The sequence below is a fragment of the Oryzias latipes genome, chromosome 23 (genome assembly GCF_002234675.1).
Source record: "Oryzias latipes chromosome 23, ASM223467v1".
In the NCBI taxonomy this organism is placed as follows: domain Eukaryota; kingdom Metazoa; phylum Chordata; class Actinopteri; order Beloniformes; family Adrianichthyidae; genus Oryzias; species Oryzias latipes.
Genome location: NC_019881.2, coordinates 23268735 through 23291333, shown reverse-complemented (window position 1 = coordinate 23291333; position 22599 = coordinate 23268735). Strand labels below are relative to the sequence as shown.

The 22599-nt window shown below is 46.5% G+C and overlaps 1 protein-coding gene across 8 annotated transcripts in view; it reads left to right on the top strand.

Moving 5' to 3' along the window:
* The window catches only part of grip1 (glutamate receptor interacting protein 1), a 47530-nt gene that overhangs the window by 6255 nt on the left and 18676 nt on the right, over window positions 1-22599 (top strand). For 2 of the 8 annotated variants that reach the window (XM_023952632.1, XM_023952631.1), the window contains exon 1: window positions 7261-7723. The exons of 1 other annotated variant lie outside the window; for it this stretch is intronic. In XM_023952632.1, coding sequence (XP_023808400.1) covers window positions 7588-7723 — 136 coding nt within the window. In that variant the 5' untranslated portion in view covers window positions 7261-7587. Of the gene's footprint in view, window positions 1-7257; window positions 7724-16777; window positions 17065-22599 lie in introns of those variants that run through there. 5 more of the 8 variants (XM_023952637.1, XM_023952633.1, XM_023952635.1 and 2 more) reach the window with 4 other exon arrangements.

The following is a 22599-nucleotide window of genomic DNA, read 5'->3' as shown; positions in this document are numbered from 1 at the left end:
CAGCCAAGATGCACAATAAGCGTGTTTGAGATCACCCAGGTAGACTCAACGCTGCACAGATCACCTGGTGTGTGACATATATTTTTGTTTTTGCTCCAACATCAACTGTCAATCGAGAAAGGGGTGGGAGCAAGGGGCAAACCTACCCGGACACAGCTGGAAACTAGAGACTACAAAACAATGCATTATGGGACATGTGTCCTGATGGTTTTTGTAGTGGAGTGATTAATTAAAATAATTTAAAATACCAATTCATTAAAAAAAGGCTACATACATCACAAAACATTAAAATAATCATAAAATATATAATAACACAGATCATACTAAGGGGGAGAGGAATATTAAAACTAAATTGAATGTTAAGGACAACTCCAATTTCCTGTTCTCCTTCAGTCTTGCTGCAGATTCGCTTTCATCTCACAGCCCCCCCCCCCCCCCCCACCCCCTCGGTCTCCCCAACGATCCAGGCGAGGTGCCGGTTCATCTCAAACACGTCTATCGTTGCATTTTCCCCTCGTATTTTCAGTGAGTCTAAAACTAATGTTGTTTTTGCTCGCACGTGTTTAAAGTTCAAGCCCCGTTAGCTGTCACGCATGTAGGTGGGGGACATTTATTCTCCTCAGCTGACCCGGTGTGCTGCCGTAACAACCGCGCAGGACCGTTTTATGCGCCGCCGTAACCGTAACCAAAACCTAAACCTTCCTCCGGGTCTGTGCGGCCCAGAGAAAAGTTCAGCACGGACTGCATGTATTTAGAAAATTACGAGCGAATAAATACGTTCTAAAGGAAAGTAAGGAACTTCTTAATGTGGTCCGGGGAGGGAGGGGGCTGTCAGGTGTCCTGCTTTCAAGGCCTGTCATTGTCCTGCCCCCAAGAGTCATTTACCCCACTGTGATTGGTTGGTCAGCTTCGCGCACGACAATGAAAAAGTGTCATTCATACAAACTGGCGGGCTGCAGTAACATTAAACCTTCATATTAAGGCGGGGACCGCAAAATATCATCTTGGGGGCCGCAAATAGCCTGCGGGCCGCGAGTTTGAGACCCCTGCTGTACACTCTGGCACTGGTACACTAGCCGCAGGTGGGAAGAACGAATCAATAGTTCGCTTGCTCATAGCTCAGACGCACATATCAGGTTGTGATATTTGTCTCAGTTTCCTTCCCACAGATGTTTACGCGCGCTCGATTATCTCTAGGCCCCTCCCCCTCCACGCATTTTAGCCACTCACAGTGGCTGTCCCTATTCTTCTCACACGCAGTGGCCGCCTCACACACAGGCATCACGCGAGTGTGTGCTCGCGTTTCATGAGTATGTGCGCGAGTGTGTGTGTCTGCCTGCGTCCGTGTGGACTTGCGTCTCATTAATTATTTCATTGATCATTGACGTGCCCCTTCCACGTTTAATGTATAAAAAATACGAAGGGTGGGGGAAGCAAATTTACTGGTCGCGCATGTGCGACTGGATGTAAAATTCAGTCGCACACTCTCAAATTTTGGTCGCAAAATGCGACCAATTGCTCGCAGTCTTGAGCCCTGCATTACACCATAACGCTGTTTGGAGATGACCAATTCAATCAATCGCAAAAAAAAGAATTACTCTGCACTTTCTGAACATTTTCTGCAGATTCAAAGCTTAAGAGCAGAAACTGCAACATATTTTAAAGGAAGAGACCTCCACACATCTGTGCTTTTATTGTGAAAGGCATTCTGTGGTACAGAAGATAGGCCGGCAGTCGTCCTCTCAGGAGCTGGTCTGCCTGTGTCGTCCTGACCCGGTTCTTCAGCTGTCGGGTCCTGAAGGAGCAGCGCCTGTGTGCCTGTCAGTTCTCCATGAAGACCTCCTCCTTCCTGCTCAGTTTTACCGAGGAGGTGCAGAATCCCCAGAGAGAAGGATTGCTTCACAAAATCTCTACATTTAGCCCCCCCCCCCCCACATCAACAAGAAGGAAGTGCAGCTTTTGATGCTGGAGAACGTGCATGAGCGTGCACGGACTGTGCATGAGCGTGCACGGACTGTGCATGAGCGTGCACGTGTGGCTCTGGAGCTCTGGGAGCAGATGAGTAGTGAGGCACGAAGTGAAGCTGTGTGTCAGAGCCTGACATCATCCCGCCGGTTTAGGATTTTGACTAAGAAGTGGAGAAAATGGCTTTAACACGCACACACACACTCAGATGCACGTGCACACACACACCGTCCCCGCCAAGACGTGCTGATGTCAGAGCCGTCCTCAGGATTACAGAGACATTCTCTCAGCAGTGAATCACAGAGAAAATGTTCCATGAAGGCAGAAAGTGTGAAACATTCAGACCAGAGCCTCGTTTGCTCTGCAGAGACGTTCTGCTTCCGTCAGAACATCCCGTCTGGATCTGGATGACTGCAGGAAGTCCTCAGCTTTGTCCTGCATCACTTTCATTTCAGCAGAGTTCTTGGTGCTTCATGCACCAGCTGCAGAACAGGCCCGTACCACCAGCCTTCCTCCACCGTGCAAACATCTCCACTTGCTCTCATCAGGCTGAAGCCTGCAGAGTCTGAGATGAAGCTCCTTTGCTGTTTGCCGTCCAGAATATCCTGTGATGGACAGGAAGACCTGGAGGTCACGTCTCCTCCTGGTTCCGGGCTTTGGACGTGTCCGCCTGCTCGTTTGATGTAAGTCATCACAGCAGGGAGTTTATCTTAAATTTGTTCTGATGTCACAACTTTGTCCACGGGCGCCTTTGATCACTGTTACCACGGCGATTCCCGAGCCCCTCTTCTGCTCCCAGAGGACCGATGATGATGAGGAGGAGGAGGAAGATGAGCAGCCTCTCCTAGTCGTCATCAGGAGGCCGTTTCTGAATTCCCAAAGAAAAGAAATCGGTTTGGCTTTTCTGTCCCACACAGATCTGGACGTGGTCCAGGTGGACAGCGGGTTGCTGGCATCAAACACAAACAGCATCTCAGTAAACTCCTGTTTTTTCTTTCAATGATCTCATTTTTATTTTCTTAAACCATCAGAGGTGAACTCACCTGTGCATTAGCCTTTTTGAAGGTTCAAAGGTAAGATTTTAGGTCCAAAACAAGAGAGTTATGATGCATAACTGTGAACGTTCTAAGAAGAAATGCTTGGATGATTTTATTTTCTTATTGGAGGTGTGTTTGTCTTTTATATACTTTTTTCACTTTGTTTTGAACTTTTCTTTGATTTATTTTCGAATGTATGCATTTTTCTTTTATATATACACTTTAGATCTTTGTCAGAACATGAACATAGTTTAATCCAAAAAATTTATTTTTGCAGCAACAAAATTAAATTTGGAATTGAGATTTTGGTGCAGCTTTAGGTTTATTGTGTTGTGTTTGTCAGCACGTTTGTTGGCGTTCTGGGTCATTATCTGGTTTGTTGGCGTTGTGGGTTGTTGTCACGTTTGTTGGCGTTGTGGGTTGTTGTCACGTTTGTTGGCGTTGTGGGTGGTTGTCACGTTTGTCGGCGTTGTGGATGGTTGTCACGTTTGTCGGCGTTGTGGGTCGTTTTCACTTTTGTTGGCGTTGTGGGTGGTTGTCACGTTTGTCGGCGTTGTGAGTCGTTGTCACGTTTGTCGGCGTTCTGGGTCGTTGTCACGTTTGTCGGCGTTGTGGGTCGTTTTCACTTTTGTCGGCGTTGTGGGTCGTTGTCACGTTTGTTGGCGTTGTGGGTCGTTGTCACGTTTGTTGGCGTTGTGGGTCGTTGTCACGTTTGTTGGCGTTGTGGGTCGTTGTCACGTTTGTTGGCGTTGTGGGTCGTTGTCACGTTTGTCGGCGTTGTGGGTCGTTGTCACGTTTGTCGGCGTTGTGGGTCGTTGTCACGTTTGTTGGCGTTCTGGGTCGTTGTCACATTTGTTGCATGGTGGGTCGTTGTCATGTTTGTTGGCATTGTGGGTCGTTGTCACGTTTGTTGGCGTTCTGGGTCATTGTCACGTTTGTTGGCGTTGTGGGTCGTTGTCACGTTTGTTGGCGTTGTGGGTCGTTGTCACGTTTGTCGGCGTTGTGGGTCGTTGTCACGTTTGTCGGCGTTGTGGGTCGTTGTCACGTTTGTTGGCGTTGTGGGTCGTTGTCACGTTTGTCGGCGTTGTGGGTCGTTGTCACGTTTGTCGGCGTTGTGGGTCGTTGTCACGTTTGTCGGCGTTGTGGGTCGTTGTCACGTTTGTCGGCGTTGTGGGTCGTTGTCACGTTTGTCGGCGTTTCTGGGTCGTTGTCACGTTTGTCGGCGTTGTGAGTCGTTGTCACGTTTGTCGGCGTTCTGGGTCGTTGTCACGTTTGTCGGCGTTGTGGGTTGTTGTCACGTTTGTTGGCGTTGTGGGTCGTTGTCACGTTTGTTGGCGTTGTGGGTCGTTGTCACGTTTGTCGGCGTTGTGGGTCGTTGTCACGTTTGTCGGCGTTGTGGGTTGTTGTCACGTTTGTTGGCGTTGTGGGTGGTTGTCACGTTTGTCGGCGTTGTGAGTCGTTGTCACGTTTGTCGGCGTTCTGGGTCGTTGTCACGTTTGTCGGCGTTGTGGGTTGTTGTCACGTTTGTCGGCGTTGTGGGTCGTTGTCACGTTTGTTGGCGTTGTGGGTCGTTGTCACGTTTGTCGGCGTTGTGGGTCGTTGTCACGTTTGTCGGCGTTGTGGGTTGTTGTCACGTTTGTTGGCGTTGTGGGTGGTTGTCACGTTTGTCGGCGTTGTGAGTCGTTGTCACGTTTGTCGGCGTTGTGGGTCGTTGTCACGTTTGTCGGCGTTCTGGGTCGTTGTCACGTTTGTCGGCGTTGTGGATGGTTGTCACGTTTGTCGGCGTTGTGGGTCGTTTTCACTTTTGTTGCCGTTGTGGGTCGTTGTCACGTTTGTTGGCGTTGTGGGTCGTTGTCACGTTTGTCGGCGTTGTGGGTCGTTGTCACGTTTGTCGCCGTTGTGGGTTGTTGTCACGTTTGTTGGCGTTGTGGGTCGTTGTCACGTTTGTCGGCGTAGTGGATGGTTGTCACGTTTGTCGGCGTTGTGGGTCGTTTTCACTTTTGTCGGCGTTGTGGGTCGTTTTCACGTTTGTCGGCGTTCTGGGTCGTTGTCACGTTTGTCGGCGTTGTGGGTCGTTGTCACGTTTGTTGGCGTTGTGGGTCGTTGTCACGTTTGTTGGCGTTGTGGGTCGTTGTCACGTTTGTTGGCGTTCTGGGTCGTTGTCACATTTGTTGGCGTTGTGGGTCGTTGTCACGTTTGTTGGCGTTGTGGGTCGTTGTCATGTTTGTTGGCGTTCTGGGTCGTTGTCACGTTTGTTGGCGTTGTGGGTCGTTGTCACGTTTGTTGGCGTTGTGGGTCGTTGTCACGTTTGTCGGCGTTGTGGGTCGTTGTCACGTTTGTCGGCGTTGTGGGTCGTTGTCACGTTTGTTGGCGTTGTGGGTCGTTGTCACGTTTGTCGGCGTTGTGGGTTGTTGTCACGTTTGTCGGCGTTGTGGGTCGTTGTCACTTTTGTTGGCGTTCTGGGTGGTTGTCCAAGAAGTTTCCATGAAGATTCTAGGTCAGTCACTTAGAGTCCATTAATTCCCTGGATTCTCTGGTCTGGGCCGGTTCTGTTTCCATAGGTCCTTCTGTCTCTCAGGCTTTGAGCGTCATCAATGCTTGTGTGACTCTCTCCGCTGTTGCATCATGGGTATTGTGGCTTTCTAATCTGTTAGCTGTTGCAGATTCATTTTACTGCTGCCCAGTTCTGCTCCAGTCTTTCTCTGCAGTTGCTCTGAGTGACCAGCAGGCGGCGGCAGAGTCTAGTCTGAGGGCTTGAAGTGGAGCATGGAGAAGCACATTAACCACGCTCAGTTACACACATGGGTCAGCCAATCAGGATGCAGAGCTGCGGCAGCCTGGAAGCTGTATGCAAATGAGGGCGAACACTTTCAGCAGCATCTCCTTCTCTGATTCTACACCTTTGCCACTGAAGGTCACTCGACACCCCCCCCCCCCCCCCCTTCACTGTCAGGTCTGCGAGTCTGAAGCTGGGCTGCTTGTTGGAGGGGGGTCTAAGACTGGAGGGGGGGGGGGGTGTTATACAGTTTTGATACAGTTAAGCAGTAAAACATTAAAGATTGGGTTGTGTTTGTGTGCCTGTACGTGTTTGGATGCACGCGTGTGTTTTTGCGTGTGGAATTCCTTATGTATGTGTGTGTCTCTGCATGCATGTCTGTTTGTGTGTGTTTGTATTTCTGCATGTGTGTTTGTGTGTGTATTTCTGTGTGTGTGTTTGTCTGTATGTCTCTGTGTAGCATTTCTGTTTATAGAAACGTGTGTTTCTGCATGTTTGTGCGAATTCCTGTAAGTATGTGTGCGTTTGTATTCCTGTATCTGTGTGTGTTTGTCCGTGTGTACGTGTGCAGTTGTGTGAATCCACTTTTGTAATGTTGTTGTTCAGTGGCCGATGGTCACTAGAGCGTCGGTGGCGTCGAACCGAAAGGTCAACTTTATTTAAACAAAGCGAAGCGGTCATGTGACCTGCAGCAGATTTAAATAAAGTTTTATTGACCATCTAACCCTCAACCTCCAGACAGCGACATGGTTGGTTACAGAAGCGCTCCTCTTCGTGAGTCGACTTCATGTGAAGGGGAGCGCCAGCTCCTGTGCACTGATTGGTGGAGCTGCTCGTAGGACGGGGGGGGTGTCGTCATTTCTCTGCAGTGATGATCTGAAAAGTTCATCTGTGTTTCTGAGTCCACTTCAGTTTTGATAAACGCGTTTGAAATCTGGTCAGACAAGTGCGATTGTGTTTTTTGTGTAGCAGATTTCAGGTTTTAGTTCATAATGAGATGAAAACACCCAGAATCTTTTTAAATATGTCGACAAATTTAAGTAAAATTCTAATAAAAATAAATATAATTCGCATTTCAGAACAACATTCTGAACTAAATTAAAGTTCTGCTGTAGAAAACCAAATCATTTCAAATGTCTCCTCCAAACCTCTTTGGTCACCTGACGGTAAGTGTGGGAGGAGCCTGTGAGGCTCCTCCTAGAGGGGGAGGTGGGGTGGAGGTGAGACAAATGCTGAGTGGTCCAGAGGATCTTCACATCTGCAGCTCCTGTCTCCTTCCTCCTCCTCTGAGCACAATTACACCCCCACCCCCGCCCCCCTGAGTGTGAATGAGGAGGAGGAGCAGGAGAGGAAGGTGGGGAGGAGGAACACACGTGTGAGGAAAAGGATGGAGGAGAAGATGACAAAGGAATGAAGGAGAGGAGGAACACAAAGGAGAGCTCGGTGAAGTGTGTGTGTGTGTGTGGGGGTGTGTGTGTGTGTGTGTGTGTGTGCGTGCGCACGCTGCCCTGTGATTGGCTGCGCTCAGCTAGATGCACCAGCAGCCGACAGAAGATGTGAGCAGAGGAGGAGCGGGAGGCTGCTGATAGAAGAGCTCATACAAAGAAGCGAGTGAGGAGAGTGTGAGAGTGCACGTACGTGTGTGTGCGTGTGTGTGCGTAGCTAAACGCAGCGAGGAGGAGGAAACCTGAGCTCACTGTCCCTGTGGATTTGCTCCTGCTGTTGTCGGCTCCCGCTGCTAGCTTAGCCTGGCCCAGTTTGGACCCGGTTTGGACCCGGCGTGGTGGTGGTGCCGCTGTGGGGGGGGGGATGGAGAGGTTCATGGCCCTGCTACGCCTGCTAAGCAGGAGGAGGCGAGGGAGGAGGTACCGGGCCGACGACGACTACCAGGAAGGCTACGAAGACGTTTACTACTACACCAGCAAGTACAGCACACACCTTCTGAGTGAGTCTGGGGGGTGGGAGGGGGGGGTAGAGTCAGGCTGCGGCCAGGAAGGCAAGGGGGGGGCAGCTGCCGTCTAAAGTTGTGTGAAGTGATGAAGCTGATGGATTATAGATGAAGGACGTTAGTGAGTCTCGCTCAGGTGACAGCCAGGCCAGGTGGTTTGTGGGTAATGACAGGCCGGGGAGGAATGTGGGAAACAAGCAGGTGAAGCTGTTTCAGCTTGTTCCTCGGAGAAGCTCCTCCAACATGGGGGGGGGGGGGGGGTTCATGCACCCCTTGTTAGCCTGTCAGAGCTGAAGAGCCCTTCAAACCTAAGGGGACGCTCCTCACGGTCGGGGGCGGCACAGGGGACCCCCCCCCCTTGCAGGGGCGTGGCTTCTCGCTCCAGGTTCTGTTCAATCCATAGATAACGTGGAGGTGGACTCGGCGCCATCTCTGGTTCGATGTCCGCCGGTGTCGCTCCACTTCAAAGACTCTGACCCATGAGGACAACGAACCAGGGGTTCAGGTTTCTGTGCAGGTCAGACTTCAGGCTTTCCTTCATGAACGCCACATTGTGTCGCCGTGATCCTCCACGTGTGATGAAGAAATGCCGTCTGTGGTTCCACCAGCGATCAGTCTTGGTGAAGTTCATCACGCTGAAGTTGTGAAACTGTTGACCTGATCCACATCCAGACCATCGCCTTAGAAAACACGTTCAGAACAGACACGCCCCCTCCTTTACATTTATTACAGAAACGGGTAAGAAAAGTGACCATGTTTCAGGTGAAACGCCCCCTGCAGGCAGAAAGCCACAGTCCGGTCATCCTCCAGCATCTGACAGCTGAGATCATCTGGATTTATGCAAAATAGACGATCATTTTTGTCTGGAAACACAGAGGAGACGGACTAGGACTTCCTAAGACTGAAGATCCGGAGGAGGAGCTTGTAGGTTTGTGCGAGTAAATGTAATGGCTTCCAAAAAAGTCACGTTGTAATAAAGTTTCCTGGCTCTTCCATATCCGTCATCCAAACTTGACGCTTTATCACCTTTGTCACCGCCGAAGACGACTCCTAACCAAAACACTTCTGTTGTCTCCAGACACAAAGGCATCGTCTCAATGTGGAGGCGTCCCTCATTTATTGCAGGAGCTACCTTCAGCGATGGGTGAACTCTGTTTAAAGCTGAAAACTCCTCTTTTCTCAGACAAGCGTTAACATTTTCTCACTTTTCTCTCTTCTTTAAAATCTCAAACTTCAAACTATTGCAGCAAATACGCCCAGGAATATGGAATAAAACCAAAGGTGTGATGCAAATGTGGCAAACTGAAGGCATTGACAGTGGGCTACAGCCTCTGATCTGAAGAGTGCAGGCTCAGTTCTCACCTTGCCCACCCGTGTTGAAGTGTCCTTGGGCAAGACGTTGAGCCCTAAATTGCTCCTGGTGGTTAAAGGTTGGCGCCAGTGTTGGGCAGCGGTACCGCCATCAGTCTGGGAATGGATGAATGGGACGGACTGTAAAGCAGTTTGGCTTTCTAAGGAAGGCAGGAAAGGACCATATAAGGAAACGCTGTTTACTTCCAATCAGGACGCAGAACACAGTGTACTGTAAAAAAAAAAAAAAAAAAAAGCATAAGAAATTCCACCAGAAAAAATAAGTGAGATCCCAAAACACGATAGAAAGGGAGCCGCTGTGTTGATGTAAACTAAAACATAAAACGTGCTCAGTGGGAGGGGCTTCACATAAAATGTGGGAGTGTCTTGTCCTACATTTGAAAACCGGATTCATAAGAATTAGCAGTTAGCTTGTTTTTTTTGTTTTTGTTTTATAGCAACAACAGCTGGAGTTCAGTCCTGGACCATAGACTGTTTCTGAGTGACTCCTCCCCCCTGGCGTTCCAAACAGGAAGTGGCTCTAAGAAGCCAAAATCCCACAGACTTCCATAAAGACACAAACAGCTGTTAGTCATTCTATTAGTCAGAAGAACCGTTCTGGATCTGACACCTTTTTCTTCTTGAAAATCATTTGTTTCATGATATTTTGTCTATAGTTCAAGATATTGAAGTTATAAACTGACCAACCAGGTGTCTCAATAAAGTAGGTGGTGTCTGGTGAAACGTTTGAAGCATTTGATTGACAGATTCTCCCAAGCCCGTCGTCAGTGAAAGGGGTGTGGTCTTCTAACATCCTCCCTCCTGATTGGAGAGAGCGTGGCTGCTTCGATGTATATTAGCGGATTCTGTGCGTTATTTGGCTACTGGCCACATCTACGGTGTTGAATTGTTGATCGATCAGGTCACTGAAGAGCACGTCAGCAGAATTGATGCCAGAGACCATGAAAACACACACTGATGAGGGGCAGGTTTTCAGAATAAAACCACTTCCTTGATGTCCATCCAAACTTGAACCTTTAGCCCCGTTACACCATCATCCACCCACTGAGGACCTTTGACTCTGGTTATGGAGTTCACAGATGGTTCCAGCTGAACTTGCTTCGCGTTTTATGGGACGTCTCTGACCGGGAAGGTTACCGAGTCTCCAGGCTGGTGATGATCAGAGGGTCACATTTGGAAAGACAAACTCTGATCTGGAACCAAAGTTCTGTTCTTCTGGGTCAGATCAGAACCAAGAAGCTGCTGATAGTTCAGAGGAAGACTGAGACGAAGGCTCGAAGAGCACAGCTGCTTCTGTTTTCGCTCACAGGTGTGGAAATCAGCTTCTATTCTTGTCTTTGTTTGCTCTGGACGTTTAGCGGGGATGCTGGTTGAATTCCTGAAGTCCTCTCTTCATCAGCGCTGCTCCTTTGTTCTCCTGCGTAGAGTCAAGTGTTGAAGTGAAGTGGGCGTGTCTCCACGTTCAGCTCCACGGAGATGAGAGGAACTGATGAGAGACTGAAACGTGCACATGTTCATCACTTTAAAGACTGTCCTGTTAGTGCACGTTAGTGCACGTTAATCACAGGGCCCTGAATTTGTGTCTCCAACGTAAAAATGGTTTGTGCTCAGAGCTGCCAGAAGACATTCTTGATCTTTCAGTCAGTTTGAGCTCTGTGTGTGTGCGTGTGTGTGTGTGTGTGTGGGTTCACGGCAGCATGTCTGTGCATGTTTAGAGAAGTCTGTGTTATTACTGTGCATGTATATATGGTAGTGTGTGAGTTTGTGATCAGCGTGGTAATCATGTGTTATCAGTAACCACAGAAACGTCCATCATAGTTTGACTCCATGATGCATTTAAGGCTCTAGATCCGTTCGGTTCTGCAGGTTTTGGGTTGTCGGGTCTGTGGACGGTCATAGTGTGTTGTGCAATATCCTTGTACAACCACCTCAAGGGATGATTGAAAATGGAACGTACCATTGTAGTGCGTGTGGTAGGTGTAGTACTCGTAAGGCTAATGGATGATGTATGTACCGCTGGTATAGATGTGGATTATGGTGTTTGATTCTAACAGGTCCTTCGTTAGGTGTGATTCTCAGGAGCTGCTTCTTGAAGAACAAGCTTGTGAAAATCAAAACGTCTCAGTTTCTAGAGTGACTGATGGCTCACTGAGGTGTTTGTTCACCACACATCTGGTCCTCAGCTTCCTCCTCTTCCTCATCAGTGAAATGAAGCAGCTCCATGTTTGTCTGCAGAGCTTTCTCAGTCACAATCTGCGGATCAGGTCATCATTGACAGTTCTGCTTCCAGCCTCAGACCACGCCCCCTTCTATGATGTCACCACCCTCAGACCTGAAGGATCTCACTGCTGAAGTATTTCCACGCATACATTTGCACACAGATGACGTTCAGAGAGAGCAGCTCAGCAGCTGCAGGGGGGAAAGCTGCTAATGAATGCCTGAAACCAGGAGCTAACGATGAGGAGGATGTTCAACACGATGAAGATTAAAGGGCGAGAAACGGGCTCTCTTCTCCAAAGCTAAGGTGTTGGTGGCAGCATCTCTGTTTTCTGTCGCCTCATGACGCGCTCGCCCACGCCCTCAGGATGTCCTCCGGCCGTCTGAACGCACACACAGACGCAAAAGTGGAACACAATCCTCACAATTAATTAATGTTTAGGCCTCTCAGGACTCCAGCAAATCCCTCTCATTATTTGGATTTGATGTTTAATTAGTTCTTTTAAATTAAACATCAGCTGCTGCTTTTTCTCCTCTCTTTCTCTCCGTTTACAGCTGGAAAAGTTTTCTGCTCCTCCTCTGTGCTACACCGCTTTAGCTGTGATCAAGGAAAAACTGCTGGAATTATGTCTTTAAATGTTACTAACCAATCAGAAACTTCAGAGGAGGAAAACAATTTTAAAAACATGTTAAACATTAGAGCTGTGACGGTGTCGGATTTTCCACCAGGGGGCGCGGTGTCGCGGTTGTATGTCTGCATTTAAAGCACGAAGAGATCATTTCTCATTAAAATGCTGGAAAAAAACATTTTCTTTCTTCAGAAATGCATTTGTAGTTCACTCTCCGTGTTAATACAAAATGATTGAGAGACTTGCTGTCACATTTGAACGTTTATCAGAAGAGTTATTGAAGCAGGAAGTCCGACTCTGTGAACCTCTTTCTAACTTTACCAAGTTCTCAGAATCCTGCACTCTGATTGGTTGACTCCGCCTCCTCTAACCCTCCCTCCCCCCCTAGGTCCATTATCGGACACAGATCAGTTTTGACACAAGTTTCTCGCCAGGAATGTGTCAGAATTCAGAGCGCAGTTGTAACGCACTTGTGATTTGCGCCAGTAGATTGGAGCACACGCAGAAGCACATTTGAGCAGTTGGAATCACAGATTTGAAGTTGTAACTCTAAATGAACACATGCAGATGGAAATTTGTCAGTTCACAGCAGAAGATTTTTACACACAGATGCAGATTTTTTTTGCACAAGTATTCACATTCTGTATTACAAGTTCTCAAATCAAATATACAAGCTCGTGCATTTTGGAACATTATTACCTTCATAGATAAACCGTTAAGGTGATGAACAGCTGAGTGATGAAAAGCTAAGAGATGAACTGGTGAGGCGATGAACAGCTGATTGATGAACCGCTGAGGCGATGAACAGCTGAGTGATGAACAGCTAAGTGATAAACCGTTAAGGCTATGAAAGGCTGATCGCACACACACACACACACACATGCTTTTATTGTGAAGGCCTGCAGGGTCTGATAGTTGATGGCTGAGCTGGGGGGTATTCCAGGAAGCAAGATTAAACTAGCCTGACTTTAACCGTGAACTCTGGCTGAAATCCGCCTGAACTTGCTTACTCTGGGTATGTCGGTTCCAAAAGACCGGATATGAGTTAGTGTAATTACGCTCCACTTGGTAACCCTGGGTTAATGCACGTGCACACCAAGTACATAAAGACATTCTCAATAGATCGCTGATTTCTGGAGTCACCATGGAAACGCGTGGAGAAAAAAAGAAAGCGCTATACTTCAGTGAGACGGAGTCGGAGATTTTAATGACGGCGTATGAAGATTATACGACCATCAAAAAAGTAACACGGCTGCATCATCAGCAAAAGAAAGAGTTTCTGCTTGTAGAAAAAGAACAAAGTAAACGCACAAGTTTCTGATCTTATTTCCATTTTTCTTGTGACACAAATATATATATATATATATATATATATATATATATATATATATATATATATATATATATATATATATATATATATATATATATATATAACTTATCCAATTTTGCCACCTTAAGTAAATTTCTTCTATTAGTAACAAATAATTGAGTTAAAATTATTCAACCTAATTTCTTACGTCTATAAAACTCAATAATTGTTTATACAACTCAAATTTACATGTTTATTTAACTAAATGTCATATTACTCGCATTCAATTAATATTTTTTCCATCTTAATGAATTATAATACTTGAACTCTAAAATGTCTAAGTTTAAGCCGGTAGATATTCTCATTTTTATAACAATAAAAAGGACGCAACAATGCGCACTTGGCAAGTACCTCCATTTAGGAATTTTCCAACATTGCCATTACCCTAGAGTCTGTAGGGGTGGTATATAAACTCATCATCCTCTTCCTCCCTCTCACTCATGGTGCAGAGACTTGAGCAAAGTAGGATAAAATAACTCGGCAAAAACCAATAAAACAGCTAAACAACTCTACACATTTGGTCAAAAAGCCACACTTAAATCCAAATCCGTCCAGACAGGCAAAGGGAATGGTATCCCACAATCCCTTGCGGTGCCCATCTAACAGCAGCACCAAAGTTACACCTACTTAATTAAATTAATTGGAATGAAAGTAAAATAAATGTCTGATAACTACGTGTTATTTTTAAACTAACTTAACAAAAAAATTTTTTAAATTATCTTAACTGAAGCAAATAATTGAGTTAGATCAAGGTATAAAGTTTATTTTTCCAACATCCATACATGGTCTTATCACCCTCTCATGGTGGAAAAAGTATTATCTGAGCTTCTTCATCCACTAAATCATCTTCAAATGGACACGCCATGCTGCTTCACCTCTCTGAAAACAAACTAACCTTCAACTAAACCTGCTCCAGACCAGGTTATGTTCAGAGCATGAGTTGCTATGGCAACTTGACCTACCCTGAAACATACCTCCATTTCTGGAACCTAAAGCTGAGGTTATCAACTTCCTTAGCCTCAAACTTATCGTGGGAGCTAGCATAACCTGCTTTCTGGAATACCCCCCTGCTGCTTCTTCACATCTGTTGCAGCTCCTCCATCAGACTGACTCTCAGCACTAATGTAACATTCGTCCTTTCCTCATCACTGTTGCTGTGTGTGTGTGTGTGTGTGTGTGTGTGTGTGTGTGTGTGTGTGTGTGTGTGTGCACACGGGTGGTCGTTGTGTGTGTGTGTGTTTACGTGAGTGTGTCCTTACATAAGGAGAAATCACAGTGACTCAAAGCCTCGTGTTTAACTTTGGCTGCTAGGTGTTGACACATAAAAACACAGTGTCATCCTGAGTGTTGTTGTGGTGAAGAGGCTTTGATAATGACCTGTAATGTCAGCGTGCACGTGTGTGTGTGTGCATGGTGGTGTGTGTAAACACTTCTTTCATCTCTCAAAATCACTCTTTGTGAGCTGCCGGGTTGCTCTAGCTCCTCTCAATTATTCATCAGCTTGTTTCCATGGTAACGGTTGCATCCTCTGTGTGTGTGTTGGGGGAGGGGGGGGGGGGGGGGTGATGTGGCAGAGGGAGGGGCTTTGTGCCTTCATGGCGGCAGATTTTACATTCAAAGTGGGAGCAGAAGTTCAGGAAGTTGAAGTTGGACCAAAGCTCCATCGGCTCTGCACCAGAACTCAGGATCACTGAGGAAGTCTTGGCGACAGAGATTCTTTCAAAATAAGAGATTCCTCAGGTGTGATGAGCTCCATCCAGTGTGGGTAACCGGGTCGGATCCTTCACGTTGCCGCTTAACTACGTAGCCACAAGGGGCCCAAGTCTGGGTCCCTCTGTGCCGATCCCCAGTCTGGATAAAATATAGGGTGTATTCAGGAAGAGGATCCGGTGTAAAACTTAGCCAGAAGGAGGGTCTAAGGGCAGGGATACCCCGTTTAGTTTAGTCTGTTTAGTTAGTTCTGTTCTGAATTTTCCTATTGAATGGATTCATGATCCTTTGGATGTTATGTTTACTTTATAATTAGACTATTTTCTGGAGTTCTATGTTCTAATTGTTGAAATTTCAGTGAAAAAGCACCTATTTGGCTCATGCAGTCACATGTTCAGAGAATTCCAACATGTTGCTGGTTCCCATCTCAGCTGTTAGGCTCAATAGTTCATATTCCATTGAAGCCCCCCCCCCCCCCACACACACACACACACACTCACACACACATACTGGTGTCCATGATTTATGGGTACCATATTCATAATCATTAGCTCTGGGGACCAGCCTTTGTTGAGGTCCAACAACACATACACACACACACACACACATGATGACACACACCTTTGCACTCTCCCACTCAAATGTGGAGGTTCTCATTACAGGTTCTATTTAGTTATGTTTTCTATGGTGTTTGCGGTTCTAACCCTCCTGGTTTGAAAGCGAGCAGCTGGTCTTCTCCTGCCTCCTGATAGTTAAGGTTCTGTCTAAATGGCTCACCTGAGAGCAGGTTCTGGTTTGTCGTGTTCTGGTTTCCTTCAGACTTACGATGAAAGAAAGTGGTGATGAAGTGGGCCTCCTTTTGTTCTGGTCTGTGTTCTTGGTTCTGGACGTTCTGTGAAATCGGAGCTGTGGCGCTGGTTCAGCCTTACCGGGTCTCTTGTTCCTTTCTGTGTGGTTCCTGGCTCTGATGACGGTGTGACCCCGTGTTATTTGGAGCAGCACAGAGCCACAGTGAATGTGAGCTGTGTTGTGACCAGCAGGGGGCAACAGTGCTCTGAACAGCCTCACCGTGAAACAGGACAAGACCCCCACCCCCACAGCGGGAGCGGCCGAGAGACACTGACAGAGAAGAGAGAGAGAGCAGCAGCTATTGTGAAGCATTCATCTAATCCTCTAATCTGATGCTGGGATACTGACCTACATGTCTGACCATCACCTGCTGCGGGCCACGCCCACGCCTCATCTATATTCATCAGACGTCGCTGTAGGCTCCAGAGACCCCCCCCCCCCCAGTTCACAGACATAACGTCCAAAATATGACCTTTAACAGGGATGCTTTTATTCTGAAATACTAACCAAACTCAGCATCAAAAGATTTGGGTCTGCTCGCAAAGTGTGATCAGTCGTTCCTTTTGAGCATGCGCAATGAGCGTGCACGATGAGCGTGCACGATGAGCGTGCCGTTCTACCCTCATTCAAGTTCATTGAACAGAAAAACTTTGTACTCCTGATGACAGGCGATGCAGGAAGGAGAAAGTACACAGAATTGTTCTCTGCAGAGCTGCCTGTACATCCATCCATCATCCATCCATCCATCCATCCATCATCCATCCACACATCCATCCATCCATCCATCCCTTTTTCCGTCCAGCTGCACAAACACACATCCCAGTCCAGCAGAGGGATACAGCAGCCTCTTTCTTCCCCCTCTCCTCCTTCTGCTCCTCCTCATTCTCCCATCTGCGCAGACTCTGCCTCCCCCTCCCCCCTTGCTCCCCCTCCTCTTGCTGGCTTCATGGAGTAGCTGCACATCTGCAGCCCTCTTTGCCTCCCTCCTGAGCATCGATGACGGCCTCACTTTGAGGAGACCCTTCATCAACTGGAGGCTTGCAGAGGAGAAGGAGGAGGTGCATTTTTCCTTTTTCTGGGGCGGCCACATCTGCATGGCGCTGGAGGGGGAGGCGCCGCTCGGCTCGGCTCCACCATGATCGCCGTGTCGTTCAAATGTCGCTGCCAGATCCTGCGCAGGGTGAACAAAGGTAGAGAGACACAGAAGGACACTGGAGTCGGAGCGAGCGAGCGTGTTTTGTGTGCGGCGTGCGTGTTGGGCGAAAGACATCTGCAACAAAGTGCTGACATTGAGAGGAGAGAGAGGTGGTTGTTTGTGATCGAGGCAGCTGTGTGTGTGTGTGAGCACGTGAGTGTGCACGCTGTGAAACAATCTGATGGATTCATTCAGTCCACGGCTGCAGGTTGTTGTTGGTGAGAGACCTGCAGAGCAAATGGAGAGAAGAGAGAGAGAGAATGTGTACCTGGGTGTGTGTGTCTGTGTGTGTAATGGCGTCCGTGTGTTTGTTGTGTGTTGGACCTTCCACGGGTTGTATCATCAGTGTTCTGGTTCTGTGGGTCGTCTTCAGGTGAACGTTTGTTCTCCATCCTGGTTCTGGTTCTAAAGTTCTGCTCAGCATCAGAACCATTCTCTTGTTCTAGTTTCAGATCAAAAGTCAGTTTTTAAAATTAAGAGTTAAAATTAACTCTAGAAAACTCACAGTGCTGGATTTGGGGGGGGGGGGGGGGGGGGGTCAGTCCTTTTTTAACTGTATGGAGGAAGCATTAAGGCTAGGGGGGGGGGTGGTCCATAGGGATCAGATCCACAGTGATGAACGTTTGGACATCAGTGGAGCCCAGCAGAACCAGTGGAACCATCAGCAGTCTGATGGTTTGCTGCTTCTGGGAGAAGTTCTGCAGAACTCTGTTGTGGTTTTTAGAGTCCAATGTTTCTGCTGTCCTCAAGTTCCATTTGATTTTACGTTCGTCTGTTTTTTACCTCTAAACTTTTCTTTAGTGACAAAAATTGCAAAAATGTTGAAATAGTACATTTCAGTACTAAAAACCAACATAAACACAGGAAGTAGGAAGACAATCACCTGCAAACAGATCAATACTGTTCTTAGACTAATCAAATAAAATTGATTATTAAACTAATGTTATTGATAAAACTGGAGAAATTGACACAAAATATTGTGTTTACAGATCAGTACCAGGTAAACCATCAGAAACATTTTGTTTGTTGGTTTTATTCAGAATGTCTTTGTTTTCTGAGCCGTTCCGTTTAAAAGTCTAAATCAGAACTGTTCTGGCGTTCTTTGGTTCTGCACCTGCTTCAGAATATCACAGAGGTGGGTCTACCAGAGCGTTCTTGTGTCTGTTAACCAGCGTTCAGCTCCAAACGGGCTCAGCAGATCCGGGTTCTGATGAAAGCATCGGCCCAGCTTAAGGGTCAGATCTTCTGAGGAGAGCCGAGATCGTTGATCTGAAGCTACTTCAGCGTTCAGCTCTTCACTTTTTAAAGCAGACCCCCGGATTATGATTGGTCCATAGAGCTGTTTGTTGTATTTAGAGTCTGGGCAGGAACCTGAAGGTCCTTTTGGACGTCACAGAAACCTTAGCATGAGTTTTTTCACTTTTGTGCATCTGGAGGCTCTCTACCTTTTCTCAGGGTTTTCTTTCATGTGGAGTTCTAGAAAGCATCGGTTCCACGGTGCAGAGCTTCACTCTCGACCTTCCTCTTCCTCTTTAGACTCCCTGTTGGTCAGAGGAAAGCTGCTGTGGATTCACAGATGTCTGAGCATGTCCTCAGCAGACATTAAAGTTGCAGCATCCTGGTGTCACAGGAACTCGGCGGAAACACATTTAGACTGTGAAGATGACAGCAGCAGCTTCTGTTACAGCACTCAGGACCCTGAGGTTGAATCTTTAAAGGAGGACAGAGTGTTGGATCAACGATGCTTGTTAAAAACCGTCCACCGATGCCGGCCGGTGTGGAACATGACGTCATGATGTCATGACATCATGACGCTGTTTGGTACAAACCAGGTTAGAGGTAGAGTTTGAGGAAGTGAATTCCAGAGTCTAAACCATTAACCGTATATGACAACTGGACTGAGTGACTCCTCCCCCATGGCGTTCCATAGAGTTCTATAGAGTAATAAACAGCTGTCAATGAGTCATTCTATTGGTCAGAACAACCATTCTGGATCTGATACCTTTATTTAACATGTTCTTGATATTTTTTATGCTGTTTCAGTTATTCAGGTTATAGAATCACCAATCAGATGCTTCAATAAAAGTGGGTGGAGCCTGCTGGCCCCCTTACAACGTTCAAAACCTTTGTTTGACGGGTTTCATGTAGCCCACTTTCAAGTGGTTGGGGTATGGCCTTCTATCAAGCTTAGTGCTGATTGGCTAGAGTGGTTGCCATAGAAACATCGACTCGGAGCAATCACTGCTTACTGACGTCTGGCTCACCTTAACCCTAACACTAACCCAATCCAGAAATCAGAGTTGATGACGGTTTTCATCCATCAGATCTTTGGGTGATTTCTGATCTCTAATGGAGATCGGTCAGCGGTTCTTTTGGGCATAAAGAGTCATCCCATCACGGCTTCTGCTGTTCTGTATCACTCACTGCTCAAATGAGCATTCATGTTTGTGATCAGGCTTTTATGCTCCACCTGCTGGACAGTTACCTGTTCTCGGTCCAAAGAGGATGGGTCACCGTTTCCTGACCAGGAACCACAGCTGTAAACATCCTTCAATAGCCAAAATACTCTGCTAACAGGAGTGCATCATCTGCAAAAGAACAGATCCAGTGCTGTCATTTCTTAATTACCACTTTGCATTTTCTTTGTTTTTTTTTCCAAAAACCTTCATAAAGATGAAGCGTCAGAGCGAGGAAGGGTGCCTCGTCTTCACTCAGGTGAACAAAACTGAGCAGTTGGCTTGCTGAGTCCAGATTTGATGCTGTAATCGCTCAGAAAGGCAGCGAGCAGAGCTGCCTGTGATCAGGCACCTGCGACCCCGCATGGAGGCAGTTAATCTCCCATATCTTCATCCATGATCAGAGGCGCCCCTCCCCCTACGTGCATAAACGCGTGTTACTGAACTGTGCACATCAGCGTGTGAAAACAAGGCTGCCGAGGCGCCGCATGCCGCTGTCCTACATCTGGAGGATGAGGAGGAGGCTTTCATCTTCATGCAGATCGCCTCACCGTGTGCGCGCTCGTGTGTGCTGATGTTGTGAGGACCTGAATGTGGTTTAATTTTGCTAAGTGCGGGTGTGAAATGGGGACCTGGTGTTTGAGCGGTCGGGTTCTGTTGCAGAGGAGCTTCAGGGTTGGAGAGCAGCAGGAAGTCCTCTGAAGCCACAAAAACAGGTCTGTGTGTGCCGCTGGCGTTGAACACGAGCAAAGCAGCCCGCCAAAATAAAAGAATGAAGTGTAGGAAGAAGAATTCAGACCCAACCAGGAAAACTACTAGTTTCCTGTTTTAACAAGAAGATTCCATTTCATTCAGGCTGTTATGCATAAAGTTGAAAGGTGTCAAACGGAGGACCCTCCTCCAAAAGCTGGATGTTTGGTCTCATCTGTGAGCTGACGTCAGCAGCATCTCCCAGCGGATCCACAGCGTTGGTCTGGTTTTCCAGCCCGCCGCGTTCTTTGCGGGGTTTGGTTGCTGCTCTCATGATGGCTGTAGAGGAGAAAGCAACTCCAGGGTTAGTTTGGTCAGAAGATGAACTGAAGTTCCTCAAAAACCGGACGATTGAATTGAACCATTTGGAGGGGCTGGAAGAAGATAATTTAGCGGTTTGGAAGCTGTTTAGAGGAGCTGGTGAAAGTTCAGATCCAGGATGAGTTTAACGAGTTAAAGAGGTGCAGGTCAGGTCTGACCGCTACACCACGGCCGCCCATGGTAGGACGGTCGACCCATGGTCGTAAGATTGCAGGTTCGATTCCCGCCTTGCACGCCCATGAGTCGATGTGTCCTTGGGCAAGACACTGAACCCCACCTAGCCTCTGGTGGGAGGTTGGCGCCAGTGTTGGGTAGCGGAGCCGCAATCAGTGTGTGAATGTGTGTGACTGTAAAGCGCTTTGGGCCTTGTCGGTGCTACACAAGTATATAAGTAAACATCATTTACCATTTAGAGCTCAACACGTCTTCTGACTACAATCAGAGGCATAAAGAATCTGCACGTTTTCTCTAAATGAAGTTTTCTTCAAAGAAGTTTGAAACCCTTTGATGCTTCAAGATGCAAATGTGCATCAGAAATGACCGTAATTTAGCATGAAAGCCAAAACATACATAACTTTTTTTCATTGCTGGCAAAAAATTCAGGTTTCAAAGGTTTTTTTTTGTGATCGAGTTCTAACAAACATGAAAACTTCACACGAAAGCTTCTCTATTTGTTTTTCCCTTCTCCCTGCTCTTTAGCAGCACTGAGGTTGGCTTCTTCTAGATCAGTGTTTTTCTACCTTTTTTGAGCCACGGCACACTTTATCCTGGACAAAACTCCCGCGGCACACCAGCATCCAAAAGTTCAAACTCTATAGTCTGTATTGATGCACAGCCCCTCCATGATCTCACAGGCATTTTTGTGATAATTGTGGCAGAAAAAGCTGGAAGTTGCAGCTGTTTGTTCTAAAAGATGTAATAAAAGTTAAGTTAGTTTTCAGTAATGACTTTCAACTAAATTATTTAAAATTTTACCCTGGTAGCTGTTTTTCCCTCCAGTTTATTAACATGCAATGTTATGTAACCTCCCAAAAAACAAATATATTCTTACTAAATAGTGATTTATTTATTTATTTTAATATGTATTTCAATGTCAGTGCAAAGGCAACTGTACTTTTTTAACAATTATATGATCACAATATGTTTGATACATTTTGCACAAAAAACTAACATTATATTTATATTTTCTAGCTACACAAAAAGTGAACATGTTGAAGTTTTATTAGTTTTTCTTTAGTCTTAATCGAAGATGAATTCTTTGAAAACTTTAACAAAAATGTTTTATTTCTTTTTAGATGATTAAATTGTTTTAACTTAGTTGAATTGTGTCTGTTGGCCACTTCACCTTAATCCTGTTTCTTAAATGTTGTTCTCACTTCTTCTTAAGTTTAACATCTAAAATAATCCAGACGTTATTAGAAAAGGGTTTCAGTTAGAAAGATGACTTGGACCAAACTCTGGGATGTTTGGCTGTTAAGAAACACAAACCTGCAAGGAGAACTAAACTGTTGACCTCTGACCTCTGATGCCATCAAGAAGATTGAAAAACTGGTTGATGTGTTTGTTTTGGTTTCAAGACGTTTAACAGGAAGACTCATAGTAAAGCAGACATGCTGTCACTTTAACCCAATGCATCATGGGAGATGTAGTGATGGCAGACAGACTCTCTTCTCTGATCTTCATTGTTTTGTTCTCTTGTTCCACGGTCTGACACCGGATTCTGTGGAAAGCTACACCGCTAAAGACGAGCTTTAGCTGGTATTTCTGTTGGAACTGAGAGACTTTATGAGCAGAATCAGAACAAGGAAGTGAAGACTTTAAACACTTCTGATTGGTCAGACTGATGACATGTGATTAAGCCTCCAAGAATGATTGGTGGAGACAGTTTTTCCAAAAACAGCTGAAGCTGCGGCTGAATCGCGGGACCGTCATTCTTATCAAAAAGTCTTTAATAGAATCAAATAATCTTTCTTATTCCTAACTACTCTGTGTTTAATCAGGGC